This window comes from Mustela nivalis, assembly GCF_964662115.1.
Source record: "Mustela nivalis genome assembly, chromosome: 13".
Classification (NCBI taxonomy): Eukaryota; Metazoa; Chordata; class Mammalia; order Carnivora; family Mustelidae; genus Mustela; species Mustela nivalis.
In genome coordinates, this window is record NC_139032.1 from 61,729,550 (window position 1) to 61,756,100 (window position 26,551).

At 47.3% G+C, this 26,551-nt stretch overlaps 1 protein-coding gene across 1 annotated transcript in view; it reads right to left on the minus strand.

Moving 5' to 3' along the window:
* The window catches only part of GABBR2 (gamma-aminobutyric acid type B receptor subunit 2), a 337,637-nt gene that overhangs the window by 85,783 nt on the left and 225,303 nt on the right, over positions 1 to 26,551 (minus strand). The window contains exon 8 of the mRNA XM_082696761.1: positions 6,504 to 6,564. Coding sequence (XP_082552887.1) covers positions 6,504 to 6,564 — 61 coding nt within the window. The remainder of the gene's footprint in view (positions 1 to 6,503; positions 6,565 to 26,551) is intronic.

Consider the following 26,551-nt stretch of genomic DNA (forward strand, 5'->3'; position numbering starts at 1 on the left):
GGAGTACATAAGGAACTCTAGCAAATCAACAAGGAGAAGACAGTACCCTCAAAATAAAAGTGGTCAAATGATCAGAAAGATCAACAAATAGCAGACAAGCACAGGAAAAAATACCCAAACCTTGTTAGTAATCAGAGAAATGATATTTAAGACTACCGATCCTACTTTATACCTTTAGACTGGCAAACAATGAGCAAGCCGGGGTCTGAAGTATTGGTGGGAGAAGGGACATGGGAATCCCCATGCTGGTGGTGGTGGAGACAGGTGTGGGCTTTGAAAGAGCCACCTGGCAGGTCACAGGCATGTGCAGTGTTCACACACCTTCCCGTCCAATGGTTCTGCTCCCGGGCATTTGTCCTAAAGAAATGCTCAGCTGAGTTCATAAGGGACAAGTACAAGGACACTCATTATTTCTATAGGTAGGGAGTTGAAGGCGGCCTGGGTATCTGTCACTGGGAGAGTGGGTGGGTAAAGCATGATCAGTGCAAGGCATGGCTCAGATGTATACACAGGAACATGGAAGGATCTCGAAAAAAACAAAGCACTGGGTTGGGGTGGGGAGAGAAAGAAATAGAAGAAGATACACAATCCAGCTGCACTGACAGAAATCAAAATATATGCATACGAAACAGCAATCCACCTTCTGTAAGGACAAACCAACACAATACATGCCTTAAACGCTTAGAGTGTTGGCCTTTCTCTGCAGGATGAGAGCAAATGCTTGCGAGAGGGCACAGACAATCAAAAGGGGCTTTCCTGGGCCAGTGGTGACAGGGTCTCATGAAATGAGGAGAGTGAAATGTATCCTAAGGAAGTAAGGTGGTACTTCTCTCAAGAAGTTCTGGTGGGGAGGGTGCGGATTGGGGGTCATGATCATGAGTGACCAGGAGAGGAACAGGAAGCCCACGGTTGCCATGCCCTTCTCTGTGCTAGTCACTGAACCATTTGTAGCTTCATGTCATGGAATTCTCACTATCCCTCAAGGCAAAGAAAGTGATCCCCTTTAATTTTACTATTTTAAAACTGAATGCTGAAATGGTGGTCTTAGAGAGGTCTTAGAGAGCCACAGTGCCTAGCTAGTAAGGAAGAGACATGCCCACTTCAAAGCTCATATACTTCAAAGCTCATTTACATGCAAGAAGATGAGTTCCCCGTCACTGGAGGCATTCAAGGAGAGGTAATCTTTCAAAAGAGAGTCATGGCTCCCTTCAACATGGAGATTCTATGGCTCAATGAAACACAAGGTCTGCTAGCTAATTCTGTCATTCAGGCTACTTTCCTTGGGCTCTCTGAAACATAAGCCCTTGATCATGAAGGCTGGGAATTGTCGGGGTCAGAATCCCAGCCTCAAAGAGCCCACGTACACCTGCATCCTTCCATTCCTGCTGAACCACAACCCTGCCAGGGTTTCCCGCAGTTCAGTGGCCTGTCTCCTCTCTTAATTACATCAAGTCACAAGGCCGTTGGGCTACCTGGCTTTTCCAGACCTATGGCCAGGTGAAGGGAGCAACAAAACACCCCTTGACCTCAACAGAAAGAAAAGGACATTAAAAACCGGCCTCAAGCATCTCAAACTAGGGTCAGACTAGCTCCGAAAGTTTTCTAGTCGGTTCTGGGAAATCATCTTCCTGCTTTTATAGACCCTGGCACTTGGCCAGAGAAATTATGAGGCCCCGGGAGGGCAGGGACTGTATCTTATTCAACTTGGCTTCCCTCAGAGGACTTGGTAGAGCGCCTGGCAGATGCTCAGGAAATGTGCACTGAATAGAACCGTATCTGTTACCCCAAAGACCAAACGGTAATTAATGTCTGCAAACGGTGGGGAGTGGGGGAGACAAGCCCACAGCTCACTAGGTACCTGCTGAATGGCAATCGTGCCGTTGGAGCGACGGAAGACCCCGTGCCTTCCAGTCAGGTGCTGGAATAGAAAAGTCCGAAGTCTGAGCCCTCTCTGTGGCACAGAAGCCATGCGGAACGCAAGCACATTATCGCTCGCCGAGATGCTGACAAACAGGCCTAATGAAGGCAGGGCCGGCGAGCGGGTGAGCGCGCAGATGCTGAGAGCTCCAGAAGCGCAGCACAAACAAGGCTCTAATCATGGCTTCGCTCAACTTCCTTCCCTGCTGCAAATTCTGAACCGTGTTTAGACTTCAGCAGGAACATGGATTCTTTCTTCTCTTGAAGGGAAGAAAAGAAGCCAATTCCCTGGCATTCATGCTCACGGACACGTGGTTTAATGGGAATCAGTGCTGGCAGGGGTGGAGGGGTGAGGGGAGCTGAAGGTGGAGTCGGGAGCAGTTTAGGCCTTGGCCCTATTTCGCCCTAGGTGTGTGGCCAACAGGATTCGAATGCCTGCTTCTGACCACAGGTGGGTCACTCAGAATTGCACCCGAGACAAGAGTAGGAGGGCACGGAACTGATTTGGGAGCTGGTCTTGGGGCCCCCTGAAGAGGTGTGGGGAGGTGAGACAGGGAAAAGAAGGGAGCCAGTACCAGGGTATTCATGAGCAGGTTTCTGGGTAGGTAACTGAGGCACAATCCTACTGGGGACTCCCGGAAGCAGAGTAGAACACCTTGCAGTTGTCCCACCCAAGAGGGAAGGCTGATGGGTGGTTTATCCTCTGCTTCTCTCTCCTCCCTGGCACAAGGTTGTCCCTGGAAGCACCAACTCTCTTGGACATATGGCCTACTCCTTGCACAGGGTGAGGGGTACTGGTGCTTTCTATGAAGAATTTGTTCTGGAATTGTGGATGCTTGGGAAGTATGGATGTGTCACAGACAGCGTCCGCCACCTATCTACATTGTCCTGTTGGGAGTTAAAAGCTTTGGGAACCCTTGAAAACGAAGTAAATGGAGGGAAGCTGGGCATGAGGAAGGTCATTCTTAGGGTTCTGAAGCCCTCCCTGGATTAAAAATGCCTCAGTCTCAAGAGGGGCCAAGGGGCTAACCCTGGCACATCATTTTAGAATAGTTCTGTTCATCCAGCACTCCTAAGTTTACGAGATAGGCAGTTTCTCCAGCCTGAAACGACAATGGCCGCCATCTTGTTGTCAAGGCCAACTGCTGTTTGCCAGACGTCACTGGAAACCACAAATAAATGAAGCCGTTCTTAAATTTCTGCAAGTGCTATCACCAGTGAACCCAGTAAGCATCACCAAGAGCTGGCCAAGAGCCAAGCATCATGCCATAATGTGATGAGCTTCCCACCACTTGAGAGGTTATGGGGCTAAATCTCATTTGGTCTTTTCCCCAGCCCCAGGATCTGGGCAGGGTTGGCATTAGTACCATCCCATTCTCCAGAGGATTAAGCTGCAGCTTAGGGAGATGAAGTAACTAGCCCAGGGTGACATTGCTGCTGAGTTTCAGAGCCAGGACTTGAACCCAGGTCTTCTGCCTCCAGATTAAATCAATAAACTTGTCCCGGAGGCCAGCTGGGTGCCAGGTATTCATGCTACCCTACAGTCTTGGAGTCAAAAAGGGCAGGACCAGGCTTCTTGGCTCCCTTTTTAGTCTTCTAAAACCTCTGTTTCCAACTCATTTGTTTTAGTTCTGCAAAGGAATTAACAGAGCCTCCGAGGAGATGTTTCCTATACGGTAGATAAGATTTCAGAAGGCCCCGAGAACTCTGCACCAATGAGGACAGATCAGGTTAGTGAGCTTTGAGACAGCTTGGGTGCAAATCTCGGAGCAGCCCCCCGCAAAGGAAGCCCCCGCTGCTGGCCGGGGCTGGCTGTCTGCGAGCCAGCTGTGCTGTGAGCCCTGCTATTCCCCGTCCCCTCTAAAGATGGGGCAGGAGGTGAGGAAGAGAGAAACCGACAGGGAGAGAGATGGGGTGGAGGACATGCCAGAAAACAACATGGCCGTTCTATTTAGAGGTCTTTTGGAAAAGCCAATGGTATGAGGCAATTCTTTTTTTTTTTTTTTTTTTTTTTTTTTTTTTGGTATGAGGCAATTCTTGGGGTAAATCCTGGAAAAGACCCAGGAAACAGAGTCTGGACCAGCCCAGGGAAACATGGGCCCAGAGAAGAGATGGAATGAACGCGCCACTCCATGGTGAGTCAGGGTCTCCCCGACAGCAAGTCCTTTCCCCCGTCTGGGCCTCAGTTTCCTCTCTGTGAAATGAGATGATAACCAGGCACCCTTCAGGCTGGTCAGCCTGTTCGATAATTCAATGCCACTCCATGCTGGCAGGCCCGCACCTCTGAGATCCTCTACATTTAGAAAACTAACTTTTGTGAGGACATGGACACGCCCCCAGCACTCTAGTGGCTTTCGAACCGAAAACACACAGAATCCTTCTGTGAACAGGATCAATGTTTGTTTTGAAAAACATACAAAGAGGAGCATGTGCAGGCCCAGCTCTGATGTCCACTAAAAACTGGGCACGGATGTGGTGAGGGAAAACACCCAGGTCAGTTGTGCATGAGAGCACAAGTGAGGAGCTGAGGTCCTGGCTCAGCTCTGCCATTAACCAGCTTGGGTCCCAGGGCGGAACCCCTCCCTCCCTCCCCTGGGCCCCAGTTTCCCCTTTACACCAGGAAGCGGTGGAACATGTTCATCTCTGAGACCCTGGCGTGTCTGATATCCAACATATGGCTAAGTGTGGGGAGAAGCTATAAAGGGCAGGCAGACATAAAGGCACCTGGGGGGTTTCAACACACCGAGAAAATCTGGATTTGCTTCAGCAAAGTGTCATAATTTTGGACACGGTGCTAATCATAAGTGCCGCTACTTGCTGAGCCAGAAATACATGCACATATTTCTATGTGTTCTCAAGTTCTTTCCACATTCCAAGAAGGTAGGTAGGATTATATTTCTGTTCTACAGATGAGGACTTCACACAGGCGAAGTTACTTACCTAATGTGCTATATACTGACTTGAGCTAAGGTAGGTCAGACCCACCTACCTCTGAGCTACTATTTGGTCCATTGCTTTCCTTATAAATGCCTAAAACTAGTTATTGGAGTTGGTGTCTAATCCTAACATATGAAGAAAAAAGGCAATAAAATTGGCACGCACTTGTAAGCTGGGATTGGCCAATCAATATTTTATAAAATATTCTCCTAGAATGATATAATTTCAGAACTGGAAATGTGACAAGAGAATTTAGTTACAATCACTCAAAAAAAAAAAAAAGTAAGTATCTTTGCCAAGATGCTTACTTGGTTCAACCAATGAAGAAGCAAGACTTAACAAATGGGAAAATAATTACATTTGCCGAAAATTACATCTTTTGTGCATGCCAGAAAGCTGACATGCGTTTCAATTACCTGCCACAGGAAGACGAATGGGTAAATGTACAAGATTGCATTATGGCGCCACAGTACCGAACACCTCTCCTCATTGATCTAAATCCGGTGGGATTTGTCTGAATGAACCCGAATAACTCGATTTCATTTCTTGCTTTTTCCCCTGGATGACTTTGGGATCTGACGCAAAGGCACTGCTCTTGTTTCTGGATTTTCCAGAAACCTCCAGATGCTGAAAAATGCTTCAGTGAAGAAGGATGCATCTAGTGGTTTTGGCTAACAACCTGGCTGATGACCCTACGGGCTGCATGGGGCTGTCTACCCTGGGGGAAAGTCCAGCCCCACTCCTCACAGATGCCCTGTGTACTCTGACAAGCCCCCACCCCCTTCCTGGGCCTCTACTTCCACCTTGTCACTGGAGAAACGTGGTCTGGAAGGTTTCTGAGTCCCCGACAACACAAACAACAGAAAAGCCCAACAAGCGACCTGGTTTCTTAAAAAAAAAAAAAAATCAAGGACCTGTTACAAGCACGTGTTCGGGATGATAATGGGTTAAAAGAGATTAAACAGAAATAGCAACCAGACGTTGTGTGGATTTTCCCACAAACTGTAAGGACATTTTGCAAATAATCAGAGGATCAACATAGACTAGAAGTGAAAGGATATAAAGAAACATTGTTAAATGTTTAAGGTAGGGTAATAGTAGCATGGTTATGTTTTGAAAAGTCCTTGTCTAGAAGGAATGCATACTGCAGTATTTAGAGATTGAAATGAGATAATGTCTGGGAGCTGCTTTAAACATTACAGCAAAAAAGGGGGGGGCAGTGGGTAAGTAAAGATAAAGCAAGAGTAGCAAAATGTTGATGATGGTTGAAGCCAGGTGATGGGTACACGGGGTTCATTACGTGGTTCTCTCGACGTTAGGGTCTGTTTGAAAATTTCTATCATCAAAATCAAGAATAATACAAGCTTTCTCAGAATATTGGAGGGGGCTGAACTCCCACATTCCCATGCTTTCGCAAGCCTCTCGGAGTCATGTGGGGAGACTGGATAGCCTGCAAAGTCATGCAATGGAGAAATATATTCTAAATAAGTTGAAATTGAAGTTCTCACAGAGCTGTGTTTTCTATGGACTCTGCTTTCTCTTATTGGAACATGCTACTTTCATTTCTTTGGATGTATTTTATTGCAGAAACACGACATTCCCGCATATAGAACTCATCAACTAGAAAGAAGAAGCATCAGAAAGCCTACCTTGAAATTGAGTAAATTTAATGGTCCCCATTCTCTCCCCATTCCGGAACACAACTTGACCCTAAAAACAAAACAAAACAGACAAGAACAAAAGAGAAATGCCATATTAGCTCAAACACCACTGGTCTCAGCTGCGATTCATAAATGGTACAGTGTGATTATTAATATTGGAAAAAACCCAGATTCCCATGAGCCTGCAGATGCAAAATTAAACTAACTGTTTTAAAACTGGCTGTGACTTTGGTTAATCGGAAGAGCACAAAATCAATAATGGAACCAACACATGTGAATTACAGCATTACAGCTGAGCTAGACGTCATCATTATCATCACGATTATCCATGAAACCCCCACGTGTCCTGTGTTATGCTGGGACAAGGTCTTCCAGGGTGCTGGCGCCTGGCCCTGACTCTGCTCCTGGGTCCCACCCATTACAATGTGTGGCTCTGCTGAGGCTGTTTGGTGTGAGGACCAGAAGGGGACTGGAGGTCAGTTAGTATTTTTATTAAGGACAGAGAATATTTTGGTAAGTTCTTCCTGAGTGTTGACATCAGTCCCAATTATAAATGGGCTACGGGGCAGCACAAAATGAAGCTTCTTGAGCCAGTGAGATGTGCCTAGGGTCATAGGCAGATGAGCACCCCTCATTAGGGGCACCAGGGCCTCCAGACAGCATCATCTCCTGCATCTGCCTTGCTGGCTGATACTGGGCTTCCATAGGCTGGGCTAAATAAATCGGGAACATAAAGAGGGGGTGCGGCTTCTCCTTGTTAATTCAGGACCCATCAAAATTCTGTAACAGTGCAACAAAATCGACACATTGTATCAATGAATCTTTTTGACAAGCTCGGGTGGAAAGGGGTATGATTCGCATTTTACGGATCAAGAAATTGAGACTGAGAGAGGTGATGTGCTCTGTTTTAGGTCACTGTGAGGCTGCTGGGAGTCCACTCCAAGTTTGATTTTAATGCCCCATGCCCTTTCACGACAGCATCTTGCTCACCCAGAAATAAATTCCTTCCCGTCTTTCCATTAACGTACAATTAGGAAAAGCAATGGTCTTAGAAAGACCCTGCTTTACCCTCACTACGCTCTCGCATCAACAGGTCATAGTGCATCCCATTCAGTTCTTGGAACAAAACGCCAAGACACATCATCCCTCGGTGGAAACCCAAAGTCCGAGGCCCTGCAGCTTTTCGAACAAAGAGAATCACTCAACCTGTTCTCAGAAGGAGAAACACCTTCTAAGGCCCCTTTGACACCTTTCTGAAATCCTGTAGACAGCTGCACGTAGTATCAGTTTGAAACCAATGCCCACCGAATTCCATATTCAGGTGACGGCAGGCAATTCCCAGGAGTGTGAAAACACCTCAGCGTAAGGTGAGATGGGAGCTGTGATTTTATTTCTAGGGATGATTGAAAAACACAGAACAGCTTGCAAAAGTCTCACTTTTATGCAAATAGAGCACTCTGCAAAGCTGGGAAAGATACAGACACGGTGGACAAGGAGGACACTTCTTGGTTTGATAAAGGTGGGGGGGGGATCTAATTTGCCCATCTCCTGCCAAGCTCTGAGGAACTCCAAAGACTTCTAGATATAAAATGTGGATGAATTCTGCAGAATTGTCATTAGTTAATGAAAAAGTATAGGAAATGGTCTTCAAAGCTTGGAGTGAAGGACACTGGCTTGGAGTATGAGGTGGGGATGAGAACCTCCGTTTAGGTTGTAAACAAAAGCAATTAGTCCATCTTTGAAGTGAGAGCTGTCACGTTTTATTTTCCTGATAGCTGCTTTTCCTAACGGTAGCTCCTTAAGCATCTCAGGTAATGCAGGGGAAGGAGGCCAGTGTCCAAGGATCCCAAACCTGGCTTAGTGCTCCCTCAGGCACGTTCCTGCGCACCCAGCAGAGCTCCCGACCTACAACGGGCACCCAGTAAATGGCAGTAGTCATTTTTATTTTAAAATGTTTAATAGCAGAGAGCTGAAATTAAAACAAAACAGAACAAAACATTTTAAGCTCCAGGAAGCTTTCCAACCCTTGGGAGGAGATTTTCTATATCACATGGTATCATTCGGCAAAGGGATAAACTGTTGAGTCTTTGTCCAAGGTGTCCTCACCTTGGAAACATCAGCCCCCAAGTGACTGAGTTCTTAAACCACGTGAGCCACCATGGGTTTCACCGTCGGGTAATGAAGGAGGCACAGATGAGTAATTGGGCTAACAGGGGGTCTGAGCAGAGAAGCAGCCAAGAAGCTCTAGGAAGCCCCCTTCTGAGGAAGATGTGTCATCTGATTGCTCCCATCGGGTCTGACCGCTAACGCTGGTTCTGCTCCCCTGCCCACGGCTGTCCGGACGGGGACTGCTATCCCAACCAAGTCCACGTCAACAAGGAAGCCCACACGGCAGTCTGATGATTTTCATGAAATTCTGCCCTTCCACAAATATTTGCCTATTCTGGGCCACGTACTTAATTTCTAGGTGCTGATTCCTGCTCTCCGAGTGCTTTGTATTTGATGTGGACGGACCAATGAAACAAGTTGGCCAATAAGTGAACAAGATGACTTTACTTTGTGCAGAGCGCCCCAAAGAAAGTAAGAGGGAGGGGGTCTGTCACACAGTCAGGAAAGAGCTCAGTGAAGGGCGGACAGAAGAGGCACAAGCCGCAAGGCAGGAGGGAGGCACTCCAGGCACGGTGTGAATCAGGGCAGGAATAGAAAGACTGCGGGGTGAGGCACGGGGAGGCGAGGGAGCAGGCAGGTGGGCAGGGCTAGGTCACAGCCAGCCAGGAGGCCAGACAGGGCTGTGGAGGGGATCTTAAGCACAGCGCAGAGCCCGGGATTGGAGAGGTTGAGCAAAGCAGTACTATAATCTGCATCCAAAGGTCACGAAGGGACATAGTTTTACCCCCGGCCTCAATTCACGACAACCGTGAAGGACCGTGGGATCCAGGGGTCCCTGGGATGACCAAGGCCATGGTTACAGTGGCTATGTTTCACTCGTCCCTTTGCCACATCCTGCTTCCCTCCCTCCCAGGTCTTGTCTCTGAGACCCCTTCCCCATCAGCTTTCTGTGTGCAAATCTTTGTCTCAGAGTCTGTCTCCAGGGCAACCTCACCCAAGACCCCTGCCATCAAAGGTCCCTGGGAAGGTCCCTGGGCCTCTGTCTTTCTTGCCGCCTGCAGGAGCCCAAGTGATAATGCAGTGAGAACAGAGGCAATGGATTCTGCGTGAAGCCCGTGCTTCAGCCTCCCCGCGTGGCCTGGCATTTCAGCCAAGGAAGCCAGGCTGGCTTCGCCTTCTTAAACCCCAGCTCGAGTGGGGTTTGTTTGGTCCTTCTCCCCACACACGTATTCTTTATGTCTATATAAATGCCATGACGCTCCTCAAGCTTTTGCCACGTGACATCCAGGCCTGTGACTGAGGCTCAGCGGATGCCCTTGACCCCAGCCATAGGGTGCACTGAATTCTGAGGCAGGGGAGTTTGGTGGCTCTGGCCAGCATGGTGGCTGAGTTCTGTGGGCCGGCTTACAGCCCACACTTGCTCTTCTGCACCCTCCTCTGTGTTGCAGGGGCCCAAAGTCCAGAATCCACATTTCACCATCCACATTTCTCACCACCATGGAAACCACCATGGTTTCCATTTAGATTTTACTCATGAGAAGTATTCAAGGGAGATTTAGAAAGTACATATAAGGGGCACCTGGGTGCCTCAGTGGGTTAAAGCCTCTGCCTTTGGCTTAGGTCATGGTCCCAGGGTCCTGGGATCGAGCCCCGCATCGGGCTCTCTACTCAGCAGGGAGCCTGCTTCCCTTCCTCTCTCTGCCTGCCTCTCTTTCTACTTATAATCACTGTATGTCAAATAAATAAATAAAATCTTTTTTTTAAAAAAAGGAAGTACGCATAAGGGAAAAGCTATTTTTTTTTCCTGCTTTGGCTATAGAAGCAGGAGCTCTGAGTGCCTGCAGGTGTCTGTGGGTCCCAACAGCCCCCCAACTGTCAGTGTGGGGGGCTTTGAGCTGACTGCTCAGTGGCTTGTGGGGGGGAGGCCCCAGAGCAGCATAAACAGTGGCTGCAGGAGCCTCAGAGACCTGTGCCCTTGGGTCCCCATTATTTTATTTGCATTCCTAATCGGCTCTGGGGTCATTTTTATAAACGCCTTGGAAGTTAGAATCCATTATCAATCAGCACGCTGTGGAGAAGAGATACCACTTCGTGCATTTTGTTCATTTCCAAGGCAGTGGCCACACCGTTTCCCCTTTTATTCCTGCAGCCCAAGGGGCTTGGTCATTTCTGCAAATACTTATCTCCGAGGACAGCACCTTCTTGTTTCGCTCCTCCACCCTTTGCAACCCAAAGGGTGGTTGACCCTGGACATGACCTGGTTACCCCAAGCTGTAACCAGTTCCTTGTATTAAATCTCCTTCTGAAATGCCTGAAGGGGTTGTCTGTTTTTTTGACAGCATGCTGATTGATAATGGATTCTAACTTCTGAGGAGCTTATAAAGAATCATCACAGAGCAGATCTGGAATGCAAATAAAATAATGGAAGTAAAGCCACCAAATGGATAATTTCTAAGGAACTTCTTTTTTCCCCCTGAAAGAGATGTCACTAATGCCAAAGAAGACAGTCTGTTTCATAAAAGTCAATCCAAGTGAATGGTTCAGGTTGAATCGGGGGCAAGAAAGCTGTATTTCTTTGTCGGGGAAATCTTCAGAATTCAAAAATGTGACACGTGGGAAAAAAACTCCAGTTTTAGCATTCACCAGACAAGAGTCAACACTGCCTGTAGCGTGACCCCGGATAGTCACGGAGCATTTCTGAGTGTCCATTCTCCTCTTTGAAAAATAGGAAGCTCGATCCCCACTTGTCAGGATTGTTTGTGAGCATTAAAGGAGGCATTTATGAAAAAGGCATAATGCAGAGCTGCCTCGAATAAAGGGTGACTCATAATTCCTCCAGGTAATCCTAGTTAGCAGAATTTCACCTGGTGTCAGCTCAGAATCCGCAGGAAAACCAGTGGAGAGTGAAATGTACACTAAAGATTCCAGCAGCCTGCTCTCAGAAAAATTAATTGTTCCCATTGTTCATTTGTAATGTTTCACTACTAAGCACAAGTAAGATCTATGCCAATAGCAGTTCATGAATTGTATGGGTCAAACCCTATGTTGGAATTTTTTTGGGGGGGGGGGCTCTTTCAATTTCATGGTGGAAGGCAGGGATGCCCAGCCCCGGACATGACCTGATGTTGGGCTGGAGCTGAAGGCTCCAGCCCAATTGAGTGGGGCCCTCGCCCACTGAGGGACACAGTGTCTCAGATCATGGCATCTTTAGGGAAGGATTTCTGTCTTTAATATGTCCCTAAGCGCACTCTTGTCTCCGGCAGTTGCGTTCATCTCTGGGAGGTGTGAGCACGCACGCTCATCTGAGGGCTCGGTCTGTGCTGTGGGGAAACACGATCTGCCCTGACATGTCTCACTGCTATTTGTGTAGATGATCCAAACCCACCTTGGACAGTTCTGCTGCCAGCCCTCCAACCGGGACCATGCTGGTCTCAAATAAATAATGAGGACTTGGAGTAAACACCAGGGTTTGAATGCGGGTTGGGTTTTCCCCTCAAGGGTAAAGGCCCTCATCATGTAAGCTTGAAGAGGAAGTTGTCTTCTGTTTTCCAAGGGATGGCAGGACTTAAAAGAGAATATCAAACAATTGTGTAGGTCCACCCACATGTTCTACAAAGGTGAAAAAAAAATATATATATATATATATATTTTTTTTTTGCCTGTGCCTTAGTCTAAAATAACTCATATTTTGCAGACTATTTAAAATATTTTCTTAAATGAAGTGCTTCGAAAAGGCCCAAGCCTGGAGAAAAAAGTTTGATGCATTCATTGAGTTTTGAGTCATGGGTTTGTAGGGAATTAAGAGGAGAGGAAGGATGGGAGGTGTGGCAAGCCCCAAAACCACCCTGCTGCTGGTATGTAGTAAATGGAGGGGCATCCTTCTGAGGGACCGTGTTCAGATGGCCCAAAGGGTTCCAGTGGTCACCAGCCACAGAGTGAATGGTGGTCTAAGGTAGGGCTAGGTGCAATGGAGGGGAGAGAGATGAAGAAAAGATGGCGGGGTAGAGGGGCCAAGAGGGGTGGGACCAACTCCTCTTTCCTTCTAGTCAAAATACAAGAGTCCAGCTTGTTTAGAATAGCAAAATACCAGACACGGAAGAAATGTCCACGATATAGGGCAATAGCCACATAAACAGATAGACACATGATAATATTATGATACAAGCTTTCAACCAATCAGCACTGAGAGGCAGCTAACATGGGTTGGGCACGCGCAGGGCAGGCACCAGATAAAGGGTGAGCAAAGTCAATATGGTTCTAAATTGCGTGGCGTGTGTAGTCTCCATGTTTACCGTTTAATGCAGTATTTAATGGCTGCATTAAACAGTAAATATACCGATAAATATATAATTACAAACTACAATAAGTGATACTACAATCACTTAATACACACACAATAAGTGGTCACTACAGTAAGTGACACAAAGGAGAAGAATAGGGAGCTATGATTGAGAGCTACAACACGAACTTAATGTAGATTGTGGGCCAAGGAGGGCTTTTCTGGGGAGGTGGCATTTCCACCAAGATCAGAAGGAGTTAGCTAAGAGCATGGGAGAGATGGTCCTGGGAAGAGGGATTATATGTGCAAAGTTCCCAAGTCAAAGAGAGATTGGGAAACCAGAGGAGCTGAAAGATCCCCGCGAAGCTGTAAGAGGTCATCGAGGAGGAGATAAGCATGAGATAGGATCGGCAAGGTGGAGATGTGTGAGGTCATGTGGAACCTTACAGGCTGTATCAAGAATGCTGACTCTAACTCCAAATGTAAGGAAAGTGACCAAAGGGTTTTAACCAAGGGGTGACTTGATCTAAGTTCTACATCCTTGAGCATTTTATTATAAAAATTACAAAAGACTGGAAAAAGTGATTTCTGACTGTTCCAGACACTGGTTAGCTGTTCACCAAATCCAGTTCCTTTTCCCCTTGGGCACATGGTTAAACTGCATTTTCTAACCACCTTTACTGTTAGGTGTGGCCATGTGGCAGTTCCAGACAAAGAAATGTGGGGAGAAGTGGCATATGATACGCCAGATCTGGCCATGAAAACCTCCTACAAGACCCTTCACTCTCCTTCACTTCCCCCATCTGTCAACTAGATTCAAAGCATCTTTCAGTGAACTCTGAGGCCCTAGGATCAGAGGGGACCCGAGATGGAAGAGCCTGGGTCCATGAATCATCACGTGGAAAGAATTTCCACCAACCAGAAACATCCACTTTGGACTCATATGAGAAACACCAAGTTTTACTGCGTTGATCCTCGAAGATTCTGAGACATCTTTGTTACAGCAGCGAGTGGTACTTATCCTAACTAATCACTTTAGTAAAAAAGCGTAAAAATTATATTTACAGTACATGCACAATGATGCGAAAATCACTCCCACCAAATAAAAATGTTAATGCTTGTTGGTTATTAGGTTGTGTGATTATGGCTTTTTCTTCTTTTGACTTTTGGATATTTTCCAATATCCTATAATGAATATGTATTATTTTCCTAAGAGAAAAACTTGATTAAAAACTTTTTTTGAAAAGATGTTATAAGAAGGCATGTTTTTTACAGGCAAAAATAGCAACATCATCACCAACAAAATAATACTCTCTCTTGGAATAGATTAATTTTTACTGACAGCTTCAAGTTTTTGTGAGTAAGAGCCAGAGATCCATGCAAATATAAGTACATCTCCTCTCCACTTAGAAGAAGGGGAAAAGCCATGAGCAAGGGGTCTGAAGACACAGATGGAGGCTGTGTTCTGCCGTTTTCTAGGAAGGGTATCTGGGATGAGCTCTTTCTGGACTCTTTTCTCCGGTTTCCTACTGCAGAACGCACAGAGATAACACTCTTCATGTTATTTTTAGCTCTGTTGAAACATTTGTGTACATTATCCGAGATATTTTTTTCTCGGGAGTTGTTCTTCATGAATCAATTCTCAACAGCAACCCCAAGGCAGTGCACTGTGGGTTATCATTATCTCTGTTTTACAGATGAAGAAACGGGAGGCAGTGCGAGAAGACATTTGCCTGGGGTCATGTGACCAGTGGGCAGCACCGGGATTCATTCCAGACAAGGAGGACTTCAAGCTTATGCCTCTAACCACATGCTCCCCTGCCTCCTTATAGAAGAACCAGTCACTGATGGGAGAATGAGCTCTTTGCAGGGGATCAGAGTGAGACCTCAGTAGCCTTGGTGGAGGGGAGGGATCTAGTCAGGGATGTGTTGATTAATGTTTAACAATAGGCTCTTGGTGGGGGCAGGGTAGGAAGCCCTGATTTGTATGGGGATTTCTACAGTGTAAATACTCGCACCAAGCAGACTTCCAGCTATCTACCATTTCACACCTGGCTCATCGATTCTGCATCATTTAACAAGTAGCTCTTGGCTCTCTTGGGAGCCAATAGGATCCAGCTCCAGCACACTGGTGGCCAAGTCAGTCCCCTTGGGCTTCCAGAGTAAAAAATGTGAGGAAGAAAAGCTTAGTAAAAACTAAAACTTAGTAAAAACTAAAAACTTGGTAAAAAAAAAAAAAAAAAAGCGGGTAAAAACCCGCACCAAGAGGTGGGTGAGAATCTCTTCTCAGGAATGGGGAAAGGGACTTCCTATCAGAGCGTGAAGAGCTGCAGAGAAAGGGCTCATGCGGGTTACCTATCTATTATCTCAGTTCCCCAAATTGCCTGCTCTACTCTGCTCTGGACCCAGAGAGACAAAGAGGCCAAAACAGACGAGCTGGTCATCATGAAGACCCAAAGGTGATCACAGGTTGAGAGATCAGAAAACCCTGCAAGATGTTGGTGCTGGGGTCTGTGTCCCCAGGAGCTGAATGATGTTGGCTGAGACTGTTTCTATGCAATTAAGCCAGAAGGGGTTCTGGGCTTAGAGTGTGAGGTTCAGGGCTCTAGTTCAAGTCTTGTTACGAACACCTGTGTGCCCCTAGTTATGCTCCTTCCTCTATCTGGGCCTCAGTTTTCTCATAGAAAGTGAGAAGACAGGGGTGCCTGGGTGGCTCAGTGGGTTAAGCCTCTGCCTTTGGCTCAGGTCATGATCTCAGGGTCCTGTGGTCAAGTCCCGCATTGGGCTCTCTGCTCAGTGGGGAGCCTGCTTCCCACTCTCTCTCAGCCTGCTTCTCTGCCTACTTGTGATCTCCCTCTGTCAAATAAATAAAAAAAATCTTAAAAAAAGAAAGTGAGGAGACAGGTGTCATATGCTGTGTTTGTTGAGTGGTTACTCTGGGACACAGTATGCCCTTGCTAGACCCTGGGGAAACTCAATGATTAAGCCAAAGTCCTAGTCTTCGAGAAGCTCCCAGGCTAAGGAAGGTGACCAGCAAAAAAAAAAAAAAAAAAAAAGATAGTTACAAGGCAGTGTGATAGTTGGTAGGAGAGGGTGGATACAGAGGTATGAGGATGAAAGGAAGGGCACTCTCTCAAGGAAGGGCTTGGAGGGGACAGGAAAGAGTGTCAGTTAGGCAGGCAAAGAGAATGAGAGAGGAATGTTCTAGGTGGAGGGAAAAGCATATGCAAAGGCCTGGAGGCAAGAGAGAGCTTGGCTCTTTGAAGGACCAGAAGGAAGGGCAAGGCAGCTGGTGGGGATATGAAAGTGGTAGGGGAGGTTAATGGAAGGAAGGAAGGCAAGAACCGAAACAGGGAGAGCTTTGGACCTCATGTTGTAAACGGGGGCCGTAGAAGGGTTATTATAAACCAAGAGGTAACACGTCCAACATTTTCTTTAAAAGGAAGGAAACTGGGGCGCCTGGGTGGCTCAGTTGGTTGGACGACTGCCTTCGGCTCAGGTCATGATCCCGGAGTTCCCGGACCGAGTCCCGCATTGGGCTCCCAGCATCGCGCTCCAGCTCCACAGGGAGTCAGCTTCTCCCTCTGACCTCCTCCTCTCTCCTGCTCGCTCTCATTGTCTCTTTCTCAAATAAATAAATAAAATCTTTAACAACAACAAAAAAAGGAAGGAAATTCTGTCAATTGTGACAACACAGATGGACCTGGAGGACATTATGCTACGTGAAATAAGAAGGACACAGAAAGACAAATACTGCATCGTATCACTTATGTGTAGGATCTACAACAGTCAGACTCCTAGAAGCAGAGAGTAGAATGGTGACTGCTGGGAGCTGGAGGGAGGGAGAAATGGGGAGATGATGGTCAAAGGGTCCCTACTTTCAGTTACACAGAATGAATAAGTTCTGGGGAAGCTAATGGACAGCATGGGGACTGCAGGTAGTAGTATTATGCTGTAAACTTGCAAAGTGCTAAGAGGGTAAATCTTAAGGGTTCTCACTATAGAGAAAGAAAGCAAGAAAGAGAGAGAGAATGGAAAACTGTAGGGGATGGCTATGATGGCTACATTAATTAGCTTGATGTTTGCGATCATGTCACAGTGTATCAAATCATCAAAGAGTACCCCTTAAATAGATATAAATCCTATTTATTAAGCATGCCTCAATAAAGCTGAAGAAAAAAAAAAGCTGCTCTGGTGCTTGTGGAAAATGGATAGGCACAAGGAGGAGACTGGGTGCAAGGAAGCCAGTTGGAAGCAATTGTGGAGTCCAAGTGAGATAGGAGGACATGGCTGGAGAAGACTCCATAATTCCCAAGATGGGAACGAGGTGGAACCCATAGGGTTTAGAGTTGTCCAGTGTGAAGGCTGTGGAAGCCAAAGAAGGGAAGAACGGTTTTCTGGTTTGGCAGACAGATGGTCCACGCCTTACTTGCCCAGTCAGCAGCGAGGACCTGCCATGATCAGTGAGTGGGGTCTTTGCCCAGCTTCCGGGGTGGCCAGCTGGGCTCTGTCTCCCTAAAGCCATACACCATGAGACCCTCCTCCAGGATTCTTGCCCCTACCCCCAACCCCTCTTCGAGTTTCCTGGTCAATTACAGATGCCAGCATCCCCATGTTTAGAAATATTTAATTTTGCTTTACTGTAGGTTCTATTTTTGTTAAATAGATTAGTCTCCACCAGGAAAACCAAATTGCTGACCGGTCGACCTGAAAGTCTGAGACAGGCAATTTGCAATCTGTTGGAATCTTCACTTCAAGCCAGAGTGGGCTGCAGGCTGGCCTGGGGTGGGGGGCCTGGGGGGCAGGGCTCAAACAAAGCAGCTGGCACCACAGCAGTCCAGGTATGCCTGAGGCCAGAGGGCTCGGCTGCAGGGTGACCAGGGAAAGCGAGAGAAAGGTGCCCAGCAGAGGAATGGTACAGGAAAAATGGGCAGGGCTATGGAGCTCAGGGACAGGGGGTTCAGGAAGGGCCCTGTGCTGGGAGGTGGGCCGCCTGGACTCTAGCTCAGGGCCCCCTTGTCCCTTGGGTGGCAGTCTCCTAGTGTGTAAGAAGATCAAGTTTGTATTATCTGAAAGCTGGGTCCAGAATTTCTCCTAAGAGGAAATGATCTTGGTGTAGGAGGGAACCTTGATTAGTCTCCTGGGTGGAAGGTAAGAAGAAGGGAGAAGAGGAAGGAGCTATCCTCTGCAGAGAAGGAGGGGTGGGAGGCCTAGTGAGACCACGACAGGGAAAGTGGTCCCTAAGACGGGGGGGGGGGGAGGGGGGTGAGTGGCAGAGCATGAACCAGATCAGGAATAAGGTCCAACTTGAAGTCATTCAAATGACATTCTATGGTACAAACCCCCTCCCCCTAACCCCCAAATATTCCCTGGAACCCCTCACAAGTCCTCATAAAAGGGGATGGCTTTCAGGTCTGTTCGTTTTTGTTTTGTGTGACTGTCCTAATGGAGGAGGGGTCTGCATTCCAGGCATGGATTCATGGGGCCCAGAGCTGAGGGAAAACAAACAAACAAACAAAACCTCAGGGATCTGGGATGGTCCAAATTCTGAATGAATTCAGCACAAGCAGGACCGTGAGAGGGCAAGCCCGCAGGAATGTGTAGAAATCTTGAGGTTGGTTTTGGTCATCCCTAAACTGAGAGATGGGGCTTCCTGAGAACCTTTCCAAGCCCCAATGGCTGACATCAGGTTACACATCGAGGCTAGCGTTGGGCAGGAAGCTCTCTCAATCTTGACTGTGTCTTGGTTTCTCCATCTGTACAACAGTCTGGGTGTGAGCTTTCATCTGCCAAAGCATGGATATGTCTAAGTGTGTACACGCATGAGGGCATACGTATGAGGCAGGCCAAGGGCAAGGAGTACCGATGTGACAGTCTCCCAGGCTCTTCCCAGCCCCAGCGGTCCCCAGCTCTCTGGCCTGATGAGTCACCAGTTTCACCTTGGAAACAGCGGGCTGGGCTGGCAGCAAGGTGTCCCTGGTGTGCCTGATTGAGAACCTGTTCTCCCTCTTGGCTCAGCTCCCCTATTTGAAACCCAGATGGCTCCATATGGGGACTGGGGACTATTCAGTTGGCTTCATGGGCTAAGTCTAAAAACCTTCCATCAATTAAAAAAATCTTCCACTAATTCTCCTGCGAAGGATAGAGACAGGAGTCAGCAGGGGGAAAACCAGAAAGGAAAGGAAGGGCAGTGTTGGCAGCCCCACCTACTGAGGCGGCCTCGAGCTGCGGAGGGTCAGGAGGCTCCTTCTAGCAGCAGAAACCAGAACGACGGCTGAGAAATGCAGGGCTTGGACCAGGAACAAACGCGGTGGGTGTCCGAGGCTGTTTTCAGGGCTGGAGTGAGGCCCGCTGAAGCTTGGAGAGAAAAATCGAAGAACCTTTTTGCTTAAGATGGGTTGTCTCCTCCCTCCCACCTCGGGCCTGGGCTTGTGAGGGTCTTTATTCCCAACCACAGGGGCTCTTCTAAGACCCCTGCCCAACGGATGGGTCCAGCTAGTGAAGTCCCTGTATTGATAGGACTGGCATCTGGTGTATGGCCGTCAAACACTGTGCAGCGGACATTTCTTTTCTTGCTCACCAGCTGGTCCCCCTTTGAATGATCATAGTACCCTGATTTTAATTTAGAGATGATGTTGGTCAGGGCTGTGAGAGCCACTCTCTAAGATGGCCCCAGTGACTCTCACCTACAGATACTGACAACCTGTACAGTCCCCTCCCACACTGAATAGGGCTGCTGTCTGTAACCAGTAGGCTACTACAGAAATGGCAGAGAGTGACTTCCAAAGTTAGGCCGCACAAAGACACTGACGCTCCAGCCTTGCTTTCTTTTGGATCACTGATGCTGGTGGAAGCCGGCCACTGTGTGATAAGGACATCCAAGCAGCCCTATGGAGAGAGGTCCACGTGGTGAAAACCCAAGTCCTTTTGCCAACAGCCACCACTAATTTGCCAGCCATGTTCGTGAGCCACCTTGGAAACAAGTCTCCTACCCCAAGAGGCCCTAGGATGACTGTAGTCCCACCTTGCCTGCAATTACAAATATTAAAGCCCCTAAGCCAGAACCTTGCAGCTAAGTCACCCCTGAATTCCTGACTCACAGAAACTACATGAGATAATAAATCTTGACTGTTGCTTGCAGCTACTACACTTTGGGATAATTTGCTATGAAGCAACAGATAACAAATACGGGGGTCACAGGAAGTAAGAGAATTCACCCTGAATGGTTCAAAGGAAGACCCTTAATTAAGGACTACCACAGTGTGGGGGAACAGATCATGAGGGCAGCCAAAAGACAGTGTTGTGCCCATGGACTAGTAATGGCAGGAGCTGTTATATAACTCAGAGCAGAGGAGCTAGGGAAGAAATCGTGTCCTCAGAGCTTCACAGGAGTGGGAGACACAGAGGAGGAGTAGCCTTGGAGGAAGGGCATATTTATTTCAAGAGATAGAGCACCAAAGGCAGGCTGAGGGCTGCACCCTGACCTCTCTCTCTCTCCTCTTGGCCTCCAATCTCTTGCCTGTACTCCCCACTGGCTAAAGCCAACCAGAAGCTGAGCACAAGGGACCCTGAGTAATGCTGACCATGGGAACTGCTTCCTAGGGCACAGAGAAGGGGAGAGAATGGAGCCGTTGGAAGAGAGGCAGAGAAAAGAGAAATGCCCCCTCTGAGATTCCTCTGGCCTCACTCTACCTTCAAGTTCTATGAAACTTTCTTTATGTGCGAACCACATGTATAAAGTCAAGAGTCACATGACTTAAACTAAGCCAATCAGTGTGGTCCCCTGGCAATAGTGATTGGTTTAGGCAAGTGCACGTGACCCAAACCAGCCAATCAAAGCTAAGGGGATTGACTTTCAGGGATTCTGTTGGCACTAATGGGGAAAATGAGCTCCCTCTTTTGCTGGACTCGGTGGAGTGACAGTGGGATCCGGAAGTAACTGTGCAGAGGCTAAGGGTGGAGCTGGCACAGAAGGAAGCAGTCCCAGCGATGGAGAGACGGAGAGGCCTCGTCCTGGACTTCACTGTTATCTTTGGGTAAGGACGGTTTTCTATTACTTGCACCAGAAGAGTCCTAAAGACACATTCCCATTTAGACAGCCTTGGTGATCCTCATAGTGGCTCTCTGGGGTAGCATTAACCCCATTTTACAGGTGGAGAAAACAAGGTCCTGTTCTCTTTATCATTTGGCAGCGAGTTCATTTAAACTCATCGTTAAGTCCACTCTACCAGCCTAGGTTTTCAGAATGTATTTCATCTTCACATTGCATGATTTTAGATTTTTGACTTCTGTTTCAGTGGCCTCGCTGTATATAAGCCTGTTACTGAAAGCTGCTTCAAACCCCCTTTAGAAGTAGGTGGCATGCCATTATTAATTTTCATCAAACAAGCAAACAAGTCATGGTGGTTAGGAAGATTTTCCAAAGTCACACATCTTTCAGGGGCACAGTCTCAGACTGGAAGGCAGGACTGAAGCAAGTCCCCTGGCCCTTTCTCATCCCAAATGGGAAATACCCTTTTTTTAGTACTTTTCTTACCCCTCTCTCCCATACTTTCCCTTCTTCCTGCTTCTGCATTGAGCCGATCCTCCCGGGAGGACAGTGGGAAGGCTGGTAGTGGCAGATGTGTGCTCAAGGCTACCCTGATAAGGTAGGGCAATCACTCCATGGTCCCCAGCAAGTTTAGAAAAAAAAGCAGGAGCACCCTTTGGTCTGGTAAGGGAGGTAAGAAAGAAAGCATCTTCTCCTGATTGCTGAGTTAGCCAAAGACCTTGCAGGGCTTGCCAGGACCCGTGAAATCTGGCCTCTGATTTCTCTGATGGTGTCTCCCTTCACTGACTCCGTCCCAGCTACACTGGCCTCCTTGCACTTCCCACACACTCCAGCTTCTTTGCCTGCTCGGTTATTTTTGATGAGAAATCAGACACACCCTGGGTGCTAGATATTTTTGAATATTCCTTTAAATATGTTTAAGCTTTGTCTGGGGCATGATTAAGTTACTTGAAATGAGTTTGACCCCTTCGAGCTTTGCTTCTAGGCTTTCTTGGGTGGGCCCAGAGCCATCTTTAATCTAGGGTTGACTACTGGGACTACAGCCTCCTGAGTATCTCCCTTTCTGAAATTTTTCACCCTGGTTGATACGAACACAAACGATTCCTGGCCTTGCATGAGCTCTGAGGATCCCCCTGCATGTTGATTTCGGCTGGTACTTTCCCTGGTCTCGGGTGGTTTCCTCACTACATCAGCACATGCTGACGAGTCCGCAGCTGAAGACCTGAGGTGGCCCCTCGGAGCTGTCTGCTGCCCTGTCTCTCTTCCCTCCGCTATTCTGCCTGCAAATTCTAGCCTCCTTGGTCTCTCTTAATTCAAAATTTCAACTGTCTCAATTCATGTTGTCAAGTTGGTGGACTGCAGGGCTGTGTCTGGGCAATCCTAAGGCTCATGTTCTTTGTGTCCCTTTGCTCAGGGGTCATTCTCCTCTGCTGTCTGTAGTCCGGAGTTGGAAAACTGTTGTTTCCCATGATTTGACTGGTGTTTTTTAGTTGCTTAAGGCAAGAGCGTAAAGCCAGTCCCTGTTACTCCTCCATCTTGGCCGGAAGTAGAAGCTTCCCTTAACCCCAAGTCCTGGAGACACTGTCAACCGAGGCTTTCACGCTGGCTGTCCCCCGGCCTGGATCACTTCTCCCCTAGTCACAACACGGACCTTCTCACCCCTTCTTCAAGTCTTTTCTCATGTACCACCTTCCCAGAGAGGCCTCCTCTGGCCGTGCTGTTTAAAACTTCTCCCTGCTCCCTCTCCACTGGCGCCATTTCCAATTCTCCTTCCCTTCCTGCACATTTCTTTCTTTTTTTCTTCTTAAATAGCACGGCTGCCTTCTCACATACTACATAATTTACTTACTTAATATGCCCATCACTGACTCTCTCTTTGCACTGGGCTGTAAACCCTTTGAAGGAAAGGATTTCTGTTTGTTTGGTTCATGCTGTATTCCCAGCTTCCAGTACGATGCTTGGCCCATTAGTAAGTTCTCAACAATTACTTGTTGAATAAAGGCACGGTTGAGAAGATGATAGTGAAAAAAACATCAACAAAAACACACAACAGCCCATAAGCACAGCTGTGAATGTTGAAAATGTGAGGTGTGTGTGGGAGAGTAGCTAATATCCCTTCTGTGTGAACAGCAGCCTGAGAGGAAATAGCCTGTACACAGTGATGGCTGGTGGTGAGCTCCCAAGATGGCAGGCTCTATTCTGTAGGCAGTACGGAGCCATGGAAGGCGATTAATAAGGAACAATGTGGTCAGAGATTATTTAGGAAGAATAATCCGGTGAGTGTAGATGTGAGACTCAGAAGAGATGAGGGGCAGAGGAGAGAGAGGAGACACTTGGGAGTTCACAGAGTCAGCAGAGCTCAGCAGGTGAAGAGAGGAGTGGAGATGATACCTGTATAGATTTTTCTGTGGCAACATGGCTGGTGTGACAGAGCAAACTGAGGTTCCAAAGGATTCCACCGAGAGTGGTCGGGGAGTAGACAAGAGTGTAAAATGAACATGGGCATTAGAGGTGGTTGATGTTGGGCCCGAAATCTGGACTCTGCCCTTCTCTGGGCACAGCTGTCACTTCCCACCTTGTGAACCTGGGCACAGTTGTCACTTCCCATCGCATGAGCCTGGGAACAGTCGTTACTTCCCACGTCGTGAACCTGGACACAGCTGTTAGTTTGCACTTTGTGAGCCTGGGCACAGTCGTCACTTCCTACCTTGTGAGCCTAGACACAGTCTTCACTTCCCCTGTTGTGAACCTGGACACAGTTGTCACTTCCCACCTTGTAAACCTGGGAACAGTTGTCACTTCCCATCGCATGAGCCTGGGAACAGTCGTCACTTCCCACGTTGTGAACCTGGGCACAGCTGTCCCTTCCCACCTAGTGAGCCTGGACACAGTCATCACTTCCCACCTGTTGAGCCTGGGCACAGTTGTCACTTCCCACCTTGTGAGCCTGCACACAGTCATCAATTCCCACGTTGTGAACTTGGACACAGTTGTCACTTCCCAGCTTGTGAACCTGGACACAGTTGTCACTTCCTACCTCATGAACCTCGGCGCTGTCGTCACCTCCCAGCCCGTGAGCCAGGGCATGCGGTATGGCCTCCTGAACTGGCTTCTTCTCCATAAAATGGTACTAAGCACGTCTGCTCCATAAGCAGGGCTTGCGCCTAGGGAAATTCTATACTTTGGGTGCTTAGTAAATATTGGTTCCCATCTTGAAAAACTTTTCTCTTTCGTTACTTCAGAGTCACAAGAGACGTCAGAGATCGGCGAGCCCCTGCTCTGACCATGCCAGCCAACATCCTCATCATCCTCCAGGTGAACCGAGGCATGGAGCTCAGCCCCAGCTGAGGCCCACGACTGTCCCTTGGGGGAGCCACGTGATAAATCCCACTTCTTGTGACGGTCACTACTTCTCACACAAGCTGGGCTGAGGAGAATGCGCCCCAGGAGAAGACACCAAGCTGTGCATCTCCACAGCCCTTGCTGGGGGGAAATGGGACATGTTGCTCTTACATAGGAGTTTAGAACCTCAGAATACTCTGTTCACAAGAGACTTTAATTCCTAAGACAGCTGTCCAGTGGCTAAGGTCATTAAACTCAGATTACTGAGGCAGTTCCCTATAAGCCAGTTGAAAGAATTACTCGATTTGAGGATGAACAGGGAATTTTTCTGGTACATTTCGGAAAGTACTCTGAAGCTCATACACACCCAGGGACCCTGCCAGATTGTTGAAGGGGAATTGACAGTGGTTCTCTGGATTAACTACCACTACGTAGGGCCTATTAAAGACGCTGTGTGCCTAAGGGAGAATCTGGGTCACTGTTTCATCACATACTATGGGCTTGTAAAAACACTCGTGCCCATGTATTACGTATGTAGGTCATACATGGAGAAGCATATACAAAATTCTTCTTTCTTCAAGTTATCACACTAAGGGTCTACTAGAGCCACAGTCTAAAGCTGACCTGTCACAAGTCGTTCACTGTACGTACCGTAAGGTCTCAGACCTCAAGAATTTTTCCGGCTGGCCTATACCCTCTGCGTTTTTTTCCTGCCTACTCAGATGAAATGACATAACATGCCCTCAGTTAACTGGGCCCCAACTAGTGGGGACCCAACCTGCTAGAGTTTGGCATTGAGGACAAAGGAGTTCCTCCAGGCTCAGAAAATTGAGGCTCACAGGAGAGCAGGACGGGTTCAAGGCCTCTGAGGTTTACTTCCATTTTTTTCTCCCTTCCCTGCTCTGTTCACTTCTAAGTGAGAATCAGGATCCATCTAAGATAGAAGGGACAGAAAGGAGAAGAGTATTAATAATGGCTGAGAGCCTACAGGTGCTGGGAACCGTGCCAGGTAGGCATGTGTCCCTTAGTCCTCATGACAACGTTGTGAGCCAAGTATTTGTACTGATGGGAAAAGTGAGTCCAAGAGCTTATTAGCCAAAGTCCCTTGGCTAGTAAGGGCCAAGACTGGAATAAAGTCAGGTCTTTTAAAGTTAATATGTTTTTTAAGTCTTTCTTTAAAAAAAAAACAACAAATACAAAACCAAAATGAGACCTAAAGTAATATATATCCACTGTAGAAAATTTGGAAAGGAAAAATAAGCAAAGAGAAAGAATTCTACCCAGAGACACCACGGCTGACTCTTTGGAGTACATTCTTCTGATCTTTATGTATTTAAACATATGCTATCAAAAGTGAGGATTTGGCATGAAGATCTTTGCAATCTGCCTCCTTTTCACTAAACAATATATTACAAACAATTTTCTATGTCATTATATAGTTCTCTGTAACAACTATTTCTAATGGCTGCCAATAATTCTACTGTATAGATGCACCAAAATTTGTTTAGCTCAGTCCAAGCACTGGATGTTTTGGTTATTTCTAGTTTTTCCCCTGCCCGCACCAAGACAAACCATGTTTCCATGAGTGCTCTAATAGGGTCCAAGTCTTGGCTTATAATCACCACTGCGTCTTGAGGAAAACTTCTTAGAGGTATAGCTTTTTTAGGTCAAAACTGATGTCCTACTCCTCTTAGAGGGCAGGGTCCGAATGCTCATTTCTATGAAACATTCTCCTTTCTGCTCCCCCTGTCTCTGATTTCCCAAACCTTTTCTGTCTTTTGAGGTCCAGCCCAACTGACTTGACTGGAAGTCTGTACCACTGGGCCAGGAGCAACTTCCAAGGTTAAACCGTGGTGATCAATAGACACGAACCACACGTCATTTTAAATAACCCAGCAACCATATTTAAAAAGTTAAAAAGAAATGCACAGAATTAATGTCAACGATAAACTTTTTAACCTAATGTACCCACAGTAATATCATTTCAATGGTAATCAATATAAAAATTATTAATGAGATACTTTACATTTTGGGGGGTACTAGGTCTTTGAAATTGGTCTTCTGCACCTGCCACATCTTCAATGCTCTTGAATGAGGCTAGGGGTGACCCCACGGAGCAGTGCAGGTGTAGAATAAATATGCCTTACTCTTTACCATAATCCCATGAACACAGGGCCTGCTATGAGTGAGTTGATCACTGAAGGAATGAGTGCCGCTCCTCCTAATGGTTCCATGCTATTTCCAGCAGGGAGGGAT